The sequence below is a fragment of the Littorina saxatilis genome, linkage group LG5 (assembly GCF_037325665.1).
Source record: "Littorina saxatilis isolate snail1 linkage group LG5, US_GU_Lsax_2.0, whole genome shotgun sequence".
In the NCBI taxonomy this organism is placed as follows: Eukaryota; Metazoa; Mollusca; class Gastropoda; order Littorinimorpha; family Littorinidae; genus Littorina; species Littorina saxatilis.
Window position 1 is genome coordinate 12,972,158 of NC_090249.1, and position 12,500 is coordinate 12,984,657.

At 42.4% G+C, this 12,500-nt stretch overlaps 1 protein-coding gene across 3 annotated transcripts in view; it reads right to left on the reverse strand.

Moving 5' to 3' along the window:
• Positions 1–12,500, reverse strand: part of LOC138966328 (CAP-Gly domain-containing linker protein 4-like) — a 60,897-nt gene that overhangs the window by 42,466 nt on the left and 5,931 nt on the right. Inside the window, exon 1 of one of the 3 annotated variants that reach the window (XM_070338520.1) lies at positions 462–1,275. The exons of the other annotated variants lie outside the window; for them this stretch is intronic. Coding sequence (XP_070194621.1) covers positions 462–613 — 152 coding nt within the window. The 5' untranslated portion in view covers positions 614–1,275. Of the gene's footprint in view, positions 1–461; positions 1,276–12,500 lie in introns of those variants that run through there. 3 annotated transcript variants of the gene reach the window in all.

The following is a 12,500-nucleotide window of genomic DNA, read 5'->3' on the forward strand; positions in this document are numbered from 1 at the left end:
TGTCAAAGGTAAATTATATGTTTGAGAGGAGACTGAAGGCGAATCTCTCTCTCTCTCTCTCTGTCTCTCTCTCTCTCTCTCTCGTCTAAAACATTCAGACTTCAGACTTCTCTCTCTCTCTCTGTAATTTTTGAATTCTCCTCATATAATTCCTTAAATGCACACTGTGTTGCAATCCATACAATGTAATTCTGTATCTTATATGATTGATTTTTTTTTTTTTTTATGTCCGTCTGTCTTTATGTGTTGTATAAAGGACAGGTTGGAAGAATAGGCTTTGCCTAAAACCTTTATCCTTTTGTAATAAAGTTCTGAGTCTGAGTCTCTCTTTCTCTCTCTTCAAACTGCTTGTCTCTGTCCTACTATAGCTGTTGGCTAGTCAGACTTCGAAAGAGTTTGCCCGTAAGCAGCTACTCTTGATGACACACACCCACACACATAAAAACCAAAACAGGGCTTACTTGCATCTCCAACAGATATGCTGAGTGGACAAGGTATCGGAGAGGGTACCATGCTGGGTAGCGAAGGTACCCAGGGTACCATGCTGGGTACTAAGGGTACCATGTTCCATTCCCTCCTTCTCTTCTGTCTTCTGGTTATCCGTGGTCCCCATTTCACACAATGTCTACTGATATATATATATATCAGCTTACAATTCTTCAAGAGTCCACAACAGTTTCTGGGTCCGCACAGTTGAGCACTTTGAACAACAATTTGCTGAAACTAACTGATCTTGAGAAAGTTGATAATTGTCCTGATTTTCTTTCTTCAAGAATCGTGTACATGACCGTGACCTTCTCAATGATTAATTGATCAAGAAATGCTTTCTTAATTCAGGAATTCCTGATTTCCAAGTGGTGGTTTTCTTTCACGCACATGGACGACAGAAAAACACACACACACAATGCTGAAACTGTCATCACTGGGTCAAGGATTCCGAGACATTGCTACGATTGAAAAAGAAATAAACAACATGGTCTGTGCGCTCAGATTTCTTCTCGTAAACTTTCTCCACAAGATCTTCAGACTACAGTACACACGATTGACGCGTTAATCCGTGACTCTTAGTGCACACTCTCGTTAATCCTCAAGGTTACGCACACACCCCAAGAGTCGCAGGTAAGTCTCAGCTGCGACAGAAAACGGTGCGTCACCGTTTCTTCGACGTTGTGTTCACCGAGAATCTTTTGCTTCTTGTGATACTGTTTTGTTCCCACTGCGCGTTTCAACGGGCAAACCTGAAAATCCTTTACAAATGAAAACACTGTATAAGCGAAAAAACCACCATCAACAACTGGTTTTGCTAAAACGTCGAACTGCTACGTCATATGTTGATCAACACCATTTAACATAACCGGCACAGGCGAAGAAACACACAGAGGATATTAACTGTGTAGGCCTACTATGCAATTCATTAACACAAGGTACTGATTATATATCATACACTCATAAATCATATAGTCGAAAAGACACTCCAACATTCTGGTTGCGTTTCAAATCGTCAAACTCAATATCTATAGCAACTCCAACAGAGCACAACTCCAACAGAGCAGAAGCGAAGCAAAATAAAGGGGGGAGAGAGAAACCAACACAAATATACTCCGAAATTTGACCCAACCACGACCATGCTGGTACCTGCGCGAATAGACACTGAAATTACGGCAATATGCGGAGAAGAAAATCGGAAGTCTTAATGCTGTCATACTCCTGAAACTTTGACGAGCTAAGCTGCTTCCTGTTTCCGTCAACTGCTATGCACATCTTCTCCGCGCCCAGAGTGACACGCAGACAGCTAGCCCTTTCCCTCCTCTGTAAGTCAGTCACTGGGGCAGCCACTGATACACTCTCAATGAAATTTGACTAACATTCTCTTTTAAAGGTGGCTTTTTTTGGCCCAGCACAAAGAACAAGGTGGACCGAAGTAACTTTTTCTTTCTTTATTTGGTGTTTAACGTCGTTTTCAACCACGAAGGTTATATCGCGACGGAGAAAGGGGGGAGATGGATAGAGCCAATTGTGAATTGTTTCTCGTTCACAACAACAATAACCAAAATCCTGCTCCAGGGGCTTGCAACGTAGTACAATGTATTACCTTACTGGGAGAATGCAAGTTTCCAGTACAAAGGACTTAACATTTCTTACATACTGCTTGACTAAACTCTTTACAAAAATTGACTATATTCTATTCCAGAAACACTTAACAAGGGTAAAAAGAGAAACAGAATCCGTTAGTCGCCTCTTACGACATGCTGGGGAGCATCGGGTAAATTCTTCCCCCTCACCCGCGGGGGGTACCGAAGTAACTAAAAGCGGAAGGTACCATGCAGCGTTCCGGTGAGTTAACCCACAGCCGCCAAGGCATACCTGTCTTGAACATTACATTCAGAAGTTGCTCCAGCTAGCGCGCAAATACGTGGTTCTCTTTGACCCTGTAGCTCCAAAAACAACGATGGTGAAGAAAACCAAAGAAAACACGTGAGACCGCAACAGCATTGTCTAGTGGTTCACCCACGAGCAGGTCTGCGTGGTCAGACTCATACTTTACTTCAGGTCGCAGACGACCTAACTGAATATCACGTTTGGCTATAACGTCACATTTCCATACTCAATTTCACTGGAGATGTATCACAGCGCCGGTCGATCGAAGAATGCTACCCCTTTATCTTCAATGAAGTATTACTATTCTAAAATGTATACAGGTAAAGTCATACTACGGTATGGATGAAGGAGTATCAATCAATCAATATGAGGCTTATACCGCGCGTATTCCGTGGGTACAGTTCTAAGCGCAGGGAATTTAAAAAATAAAATTATGCAATTTATATCGCGCACATATTCAAGGCGCAGGGATTTATTTATGCCGTGTGAAATGGATTTTTTTTACACAATACATCACGCATTCACATCGACCAGCAAAGTAGGATAATTTGATCGACCGAAGCTTTGACAGAAGCTCCTGCGCTCAATATTAACCTAAAACTCCAGCATACCGATACAAGTACAAAAACAAAGAAAACAAAGATGACCGCCAGTGTACCCCCAGCTCACCCACGGCCAGGTACCTGTGTTGATACCATCAGAAATTACTGAAGTTAGCAGACCTCCCAAACCTCTTGCTACATCGCCGCTGTGGCCCATAAATCGTAATTAGTCCGGGGATATCAGCCTCCGCCGAGCATCCCATTATGATTAGCAGTCAACCGTGGCGCCATAGCAGACCCCCAAACACAAAGAGATCGGAACTTTGCAAATCCCCCAAGAGAACTAAAGAGGGTAGCTCTTGCCCTCTTTGAGAGAACCAAGACAAGCACAACTTCACAAGCAAGCGATAATCTACAGACACGCGGAAGAAAGTTCTTCACTTGGAGATAAATGTCCCGTCTTCTTATAAGTTATATAACAGTTAAAGTCAAGCGGACCAGTCTTTGTTTGAGCCCTCCAAGGCCAGTCCGCCGGCCAAGTATAGAAAGGGCCTACTCAACAAAGCTCAGAAGCTTTTACATACCAATATGCGTAGGATCGAGGTGAAGTGAGGTTTTGCGGTTGTGTTGACTAGTCAAATTCCGTCACAACTTGCGACTCGGACCATCTAAGTCCGACGCTTCCTCTATCCGCCAATTGCGGCCCCTTCTCCGCACTGAGAGTGAAAACAAAGACCCCCTTGTCATTCTGTTAGTCACTCACTGGAGCAAACACTGATAAACTCTCGAGGAAACGTCAATTACACTCAATTAAAAGGACAGAAAATCAACCAGTAATCTCGTAACAGAGAAGTCGTAAGTCGTGTTTGGAGCACAAAACAACTCAACTGCACACACGATAGACAAAATGGAATGAAAACAGTCCCATGGCACCAATATAAGAATGACGATCATGAAACGGAAACTTTCATACCCTTTTAGATTTTTTACCGACATCACAGAATTGAAGCCAATCTCAGGTTAACACATTTAGCACAATCATTTTCAGGCCATATGAAATAAACTGTAAATTAGCAGCACAAGTTTCACAGACTGAGGTCAGCAGACAGACGAATTTCTATTACTTGCACTGTTACCACACGGTTCCAAATCTTCCATTCATTGTCAGCGAGTTTCCAATACCTCTGTTGCCAAACCATTCACAAACAGCACCTAGTGGTGACATTCAAATCGATTAGTCACAAATGAGCACTTAATTCCCCGAGCTACTGTACCCAACTGTAAACACTGATGCAGCGTTGATTTCACTTTCACTTCTGTGTGCCGACACGAAACGCTATCTAGCAAACGGTGCACAGTCCGCAGGTAAAATGTATCTCGTGCTCCCCCGCTGTTAGTCTAATCTCTGGAACCTTCTGCATCCCCCATCGCTCACAGGGTCTGTCAAAGCCTGGAAAGAGCGTGCACTGACAGGGGCTGAGGCAAGGAGCTCGTGCGGTCCGGAGCATTGGAATGTCTTTGTCTTCTTACACCTCCTCTAGCCTTCTTTCTTCCTCGTCTTCCTCTCACTTTTTACCCAAATAGCTTACCTTTCTTTCTATTATACCCGGAAAACAAAAAGGCGCACGTTTGAGCTTTTGAACAGCGGGTCGTGTTGGAAGGTTTCACAGATGCGAGCGCGCGCGGTCATGGCTGGACGACTCAAGTGTTTCATCACCCCACTTCTTATTTCCTCCTCTTATTAACTTTTTACCTTAAAACATTGTACCTGTACCAAAGAAACCAGAAGATGCACCTTCAAGTTTTCCCCAGTAGCTTCTCTGACGTTGAAGTTTGCGAGGTATAAGAGACGAGAGCAAACACTGCGGCATGCATGCACCGCACTTTTGTACCCACACCTCGTTTTCCGGTTGACTTGTCTCTTCTCATCCCGTACAGACCCAAAGGCCCTTTGATCTCAAGGCTGATACTGTGTCCTAACTCCTATAACAATGCACATGCTCAACACGCATCAGTATTATCGTTTTCAAAACGCACCGTTCAGTTTGATCAACTACCCACGAACAAATATCGCCAGTTTTATATCCCACTGCAAAATTGTTACGGAAATGAAAACTGACCGGGCACAACGTAATAGGGCCTACTGGCTTATAACACCCGGCTACAATAATACGTTCTAGTGGACGTAAAAACAAGGTACCTGTTAATACCTGGCCACATCGCACTTTGACGTAAGTTATGGTTGACATAATCGCCCGGCGCGAGTACTACTGGCTTATATCCACGCAAATGCTTTACTGAGGTCGACTGACACTATCAGATGGCAATATCACTTTTTATCCACACGCACACCGCAAAATATCTCAGCAGGGAGAGAAATCAATACACATTTCGTATTCAGTCACAGAGCCCACACTTCCGTGACAACCCCCGTCCACTCTTGTGCGCCAACAAAAACACAAAATAGTACGTGTACCTCACAGAAAGACACAATACACTACATATACACACACACACACACACCATTGCATGCAAGTGTACAGCAACACTGAACAGAACGAACACTGCAGTACTGTACGAGTCTATGCGACCGTGGAGAGTTGCATTATAGAACAAGCTGAATAGTGTTTATATCTCTTAATCCACTGCTTTGTTCCGTTCCAAGCACCGCGAGAACAGGTAGGTGGGAAAACTGAGCAATATATAATCATCGCATCGATCACAACCTGAAACAAGAGTTGACGAACAGCCGGGCAAAGTGGCATTGGAATATGTGCCAATACTGTTATACTCTGTCACCTCTTCTGCTCAGGTTAAGATTTCATGTCAAGTTCTGCTTGCAGTTCTGTGTGATGTGATATTACTTTCTGGTTCTGATTCGGCCATCAAGGAAAACGAAACACACCTAAGCCGAAATATGTATGCCAAATAGGCAGAGACAGTCGACGATTGGGATTGTGTGAACATACTTCAAGGAGTCGACCTGAGTGTGAATCGAACACTTAAAAGAACGCATATCATGGCACAAATGGCGCAGGTGACTGTGTCTCAAAGAACTTCAATAAGGTGCTGTGCAAACAAGGCACACCTGCATTTCACAAATGTACGAAGTTATAGGTAGGTTGTTGGACTTACTCGGGTGCCATCATTATAAACACTAGTTGCTTGGTTATGCTTATTATCTGCTGACTCCAATCCAATTCATACTATTCATTAAACGAATAGCATAGAGCTCGCTTTCACCCAGGAAAAATATCAAACAACAGTTTTACCCCTACCCCTCCTAATTTGGAGATAAGGCAGATCAATCAATCTAACACAAAGAATAAACCACACGCGCGCGCTCTCTCTCTCTCTCTCTCTCTCTCTCTCTCTCTCTCTCTCTCTCTCTCTCTCTCTCTCTCACACACACACACGTATATCGCCCGCACGCGTGCGTGCGTGCACACACACTCCCACGTCCTGCAGAGGCTGAGCAACTCCAGACCCCGACATGCTAGCCAAATCCCAATCAACCAACACTAATAAGCCAGGTAAATCGGGTTTGAGAAGAGGATTAATGCTATCGCCGCAAGATATAATAACACTCGCACACACCCGCAAATACCAGAACGGTGCAACAGTGAACGGCACAGGAGTTTGTATCAACGTTCCAACCTCGACAACCATGACCGCTCGATGGCACTGCTGTCACATACACCTGCATGTGCACCAATAGAACACATCAAACGATTGGGTTGAGTGTATGAAAACAGAGTCAGAAGGCTTCGAATGCGACAAGTCGGTCGGGCTACGTTTGATTTTGTTCTACTCTGTTGCATTGATGGTAGATACTTACTTGGCTTGTAAAAAAGCTCCTCGTCACTTTCACTATTAATTTTAACTTCTTTTTGTTTGGAATCTCAGAATTCAGAAACAGGCACTCTGTCATTGTTACGCGTCACACAGAACAAAGAAGCAACTGAGCGTACATCAGTACTTAAAAAAATAGAAGATGGACAGCAAGCGCACAAGAAACTGGCTAATTTTACGATTTGGATGAATACTACCAAACGACTCTATTAGGCGATCTGACGCTCGAAGACACCTTGAGGAAAATACGACCAGTTTGATCGGCAATTTATTACACATACGGCGATTTGGGAAACGGCGAAAGGGTATTGCAAAACGGCGAAAGTGTACGGCGGTACGTCATCGGGCATTTTGATACAAGCTCCTGTGGTCAACAGTGAAGTAGTTTACTTGCTCGAAGTAGCGCCATTCGCCGCCATTCTTGCAGAAACCAGACCCGTTATGACTCACTATGACTGTTGCATGTTACCCTCCGATCAGCTTTGTTACCGTTGCAGTTTATTGCATGCAGAGCTCAAACCACAAGGGATAAGCCTCATTAAACTGCAAAGGTTAGTAAAACACACACACAAAATATTTAACATTTAGAGGTTACACAAATGAAAGTCTCATAAAATACAGAGATACTTCTGCCAGGAAAATGGAATTAAAATGACAAAAGACAAGTTGTCCGCGACTGGATACGATTACAGAGACATTTCTGGGCAAAACTGACAGAACGTTTGGTGAAAGTATCTACCAACCAAAAATACTTGTGTAACCTTTTGGAAAGCGCTTTAGATATTTCTTTCTTTATTTGGTGTTTAACCTAGTTTTCAACCACGAAGGGTTATATCGCGACGGGGAAAGGGGGGGATGGCATAGAGCCACTTGTTAATTGTTTCTTGTTCACAAAAGCACTAATCAAAAAAATTGCTCCAGGGGCTTGCAACGTAGTACAATATATTACCTTACTGGGAGAATGCAAGTTTCCAGTACAAAGGACCCAACATTTTTTACATACTGCTTGACTAAAATCTTTACAGACATCGACTATATTCTATACAAGAAACACTTAACAAGGGTAAAAGGAGAAACAGAATCCGTTAGTCGCCTCTTACGACATGCTGGGGAGCGCTTTAGATAATAAGTACTAAAGCAAGTGAACATGCCACTTCACAAAATACAGCATCTGGGGGCATATTCTTTGGCTTGCAAAAGAAAATAACCACCCCCACAGAAACTTCAGATTCTCCTCCAGACAGAGAGTGGCTCCAGGTGTCAATGGGAAAAATATTCCGAGGCACTAGTTTGTCAGGTCAAAAGTGGCAAAAATAGAAGCAACAAGTCGTGCGTGTCAGATCAGATCACACAGCCTTTCAGTCTGCGTTAATGTGCAGCAAATTGCATTCAATCCCTTTAAAATAGCCGAAGGAACCATGTCAATCAGAATGCGATGCCGAATTGAGCTGCTTCGTCAGACCACAAAAGCCTGGAGGGCGTAAAAGCTAGCCACTGAGCCAGTCAGACGTTTGAGTCCTGAAATGGAATAGCCCCCAAACCACAGCCCATTTCTGAAGCTGAAAATGCCTTTTCCACATCCGAAGGCAAGTGGTGGGATCATAAAAGTCCAAAAGCATCATACATTTTTGGTTGGAAGAAAAGTCTTCAGCGTGCGTTTATCTCCCAAGGACAGCAGAATCTACCTAATTATGCAGTGAGCCTGCATCCCAAAGGTATCCTTTTGGTAGAACAGAAAAAAGGTCTGCAATGAGCATTTCTCTCAAAGGTATTCTTTTCCCGTAGAACAGAAGAAAGATCTGCAATGAGCACTTCTCTCAAAGGTATCCTTTTGCTGTAGAACAGAAGAAAGATCTGCAATGAGCATTTCTCTCAAAGGTATCCTTTTGGTAGAACAGAAAAAAGGTCTGCAATGAGCATTTCTCTCAAAGGTATTCTTTTCCCGTAGAACAGAAGAAAGATCTGCAATGAGCACTTCTCTCAAAGGTATCCTTTTGCAGTTTTGGTGGGACCGACAGAAGAAAGGTCTGCAATGAGCACTTCTCTCAAAGGTATCCTTTTGCAGTTTTGGTGGGACCGACAGAAAAAAGGTCTGCAATGAGCATTTCTCTCAAAGGTATTCTTTTCCCGTAGAACAGAAGAAAGATCTGCAATGAGCACTTCTCTCAAAGGTATCCTTTTGCAGTTTTGGTGGGACCGACAGAAGAAAGATCTGGTAATGAAATGGAATGGACATGAATGTGGCTGGAAATGGACAGCTACAGTCCGTGCTATGTCCTGGGCAATGCACATCGTTCTTTGTGGAAACCCCTGACAGCTGGCTAAAACGCTTGCTGGCACAACTTCAATGGAAGATACACTAGTCAGTAGTGTTTACTTTCTTTTTCAACGGAAACCGATGGGTATCGCTAGCAAGGCATTGGAGGAGTGTTAGACAAGGCAAGCGAGGGCAGCGGAGACGGGGGAGGACAGAAACAGAAACAGCAACATTTAATGCGGCATGGGCAGACAGGCATGGGAGGAAAAAGAAAATGCACATACAAAGAACAAAACACAAAATGTGATCCGAAAAGTGATCCAAAAAGTGCACAGAGAAAAACAAAGAAAAGGTTGTGTGTGTGTGTGTGTGTGTGTGTGCATGTGCAGTGTGTGTGTGGTGGTTGGGGGTGGTGTTACAGAAAATTACAAGATGAAGACTAGATGCTAAAGTCTGAGTTTACTAGTCTAAAGACGGCAAGAGACAGACAAGCTTGGCAGAATATCCCGTATAGAGCTGGAGAGAAAATGTGCGAGACTTATTATTGAGAAAGAGAAAAAAAAAGGACAGACGAAAAATCGGGAGACACAAAGACGTGACCGAGGCAGAATGAATAAAGAAAGAAAAAGAAAAAGAAAAAGAATGAAGAAAGAAAGAAAGAACAGACGATCAAATGAAGAGATGACTGCATGATGAATAAACGGGGGTAAAGGAAGTCAAGTGTGGAATCAGTCTCAAAAACAGAAACATCGCATGACATATTGTGTCTGGCACCGTCCATCACAGTGAGGTCAAAAATGGGGTCACAGGCGAGCAAATGGAGAAGGCGACAGACGTTCAAAAACAAACAGCGCTCAGGAATCAGGCTATGCCGGTTGTTTTGTGATGCCTCTGATCTTTTCAACAGTTTTCGGTCCAAAAGCAAACAAGCGACTGGCACCTTTTCTTTGTCAAAAGTTTTTGTAGGTTAACCAAATCTTTTCATTTCTTGGCATAGATATGAAAAAGTAGGTCTGACTGCGATTGAAGTTTATTATCATTTGTGGTTTTCTGGCTTTGTGCGAGTGTTTTTGTTGGAAAGCCCTTTGCATTGAATGGAACCCATTTTCATCTTCTTTTCTCACCAATGAGACAAACAAATTGTTTGCTTTTGACGCTCATAATTTAAAAACAGCAAATAAACAAACAAGAAAGCTATGTTCACATACAGAGAATTGTCTGCTATAAAGGCTGAAAAGAGACTCGATCTCTCTCACTCTCCGAGTCCCTCTCTCTTCATCTTTTCTTCTCTTAAGAAGTTACCATTGTGAGTATTCCTTGCAGACGAAATCAGCAAGTCACACCAGTATTGAGAAATCAAGAGACAGTTACTGCACCTCCAGCAAATGTACCACATCAAAGAAATTTATGTTTGTTTGTTTGTTTATTTGTTGCTTAACGTCCAGCCGACTACGCAGAGCCATATCAGGACGAGGAAGGGGGGGATGAAGGGGGCCACTTGTCAAGCGATTCCTGTTTACAAATGCACTAACCCATTACTTGTGTCCCAGCAGGCTTTAGTAAAACTAAATTAATACCTACTGGAAGATTACCAGTTTCCAGTATGTTAAAATAGGCTTAACCTATCTACTGCTGGACTTACATCAGAACACTAACAGATTAAACTATACATGAATCGCGAGACAAGCGGCAAGAGAAGAGATTTTTGGAAAAAATACAGGTGAATGAGCAAGAAGGCAGAAAAAAGAAAAGAATTCATGAAGAAAAAGAGAGCATGACAGGAAAGAGGAACCAAAAATCTACCTTACAGCAAACCAGAAAGCTCCTGCGGTTCCAAAAACAGGAGGGGCCTTTAATTTCATAACCGCAGTGCCCCACTGCGGAAAAGAAATTTATGTCCTATCTTTTTAGACACTGAAGAACTAGCAGCACTCACCAATGACAAAGACTAAACCACAGACTCATACTACATGTAGTATACAAGCCAATATTCTAGACAGTCTTATCTCTGACATTATAATAAAATACCACTGGAAAACAAGTTTATACCATGCATGTCATTCCAGAAAATCAGATCTTTGACATTATGACGGAACGCCACTCCGGCACATGATGTAATAGTACTAATACCCTGTATCACTGTTCAGACTACATGTTCTACTAGTGCTACCTCCCTCCTGGATACACCTATACCTCACCTTTTCCTGAATTCCAACCAGCACCTGTTGTTTGGATGGGTCAGAAATAGCTTGGTTTGGATTGACTTTCAGGTTGCCGTTGATTGGTATCGTGCCCAAGACAAGCCAGTTCCAGAATAGGTAAAAATATACTTTCACTTACATGGTCTGAGCTCAGGTGATTGAACCTTTGAATGTAGGGTGTGATTTTAGTGGTAAGACTATGCTCAAAGCATCTGTTGATATTACATTTCATTGTCAACAGTACTTGCCACTTTCTGCTAAACATTCACATTTCGAAGTTCTGAATGCCTGGTGGCTTTACTTAGTGTTTCTATTCACAAAACAAAACAGTTCAAGAAGCTGGTTATTGTGAGAAAATATGCAAATTCACAAACCAAGATAGTTCGATTTGTATGTGTGTGTGTTTATGTCTGAGTTTGTGTATAGTAAAGGTGTGTACCAGACCACATTTGAGGTATCGATCTATCAACATCAAAATCCCATTTTTGAGAACATGTGATACCTGAAGAAGAAATTAAAATTTTCAAAAGAAATCACCAATCAAATAATCTTCGACTACTTTAGAAAGCTTATCACAAGACATTTTACATGTAGGATTAGTTAATAAATCAAGCATACAATTTGAATGAATGACGCAGAAATAACGGAGAAGAGTTTGTGTGTAGGATCAAGCAAAACCACATGCACAGTCATATAGTGTTTTTTGAGACACCTGTACATGTCACATTATGTTACAGAAGTCACACCACACTGATGTTGCTATGATTGATTTACTTTGCCTTTGGCAAATTTGCAAAAATGGGCACAAAAATTTCGGCATTTTCAGAAGTTTAAGGCAGTCATTGGCATCACCTTTCCTCAAAGTGTAAAACTAAATCAGCAGATCAGCCAAATTTGAACTAAGGTTTGGTGTTGCCCACCGCTGATGCCAAATGACATCCCTGTACTTCGACAGTTACTCAACTTACTCAGTTACTGTGTATATAAAAAGATAATACTGTTATGATATATTCCCCCTGACTTGTCACTTGATCTGTGCATGAAATGTTGACAGGTATGCTGATAGCAATACAGACTCAAACAAACATTTTAACACACAAATAATGCAAGGCATACCTGATATTCATACTTCAAAATGAGTAATTGCTGGGTTGATCAACTTCACCATGAAATGATAGTTCGAGCATCTATACATCGCACAAGCACACGGCTAAAGATTGACACAAGCTTGCGTATCTAGGGCAGGACGTGGGTAAATACCACAGCTGT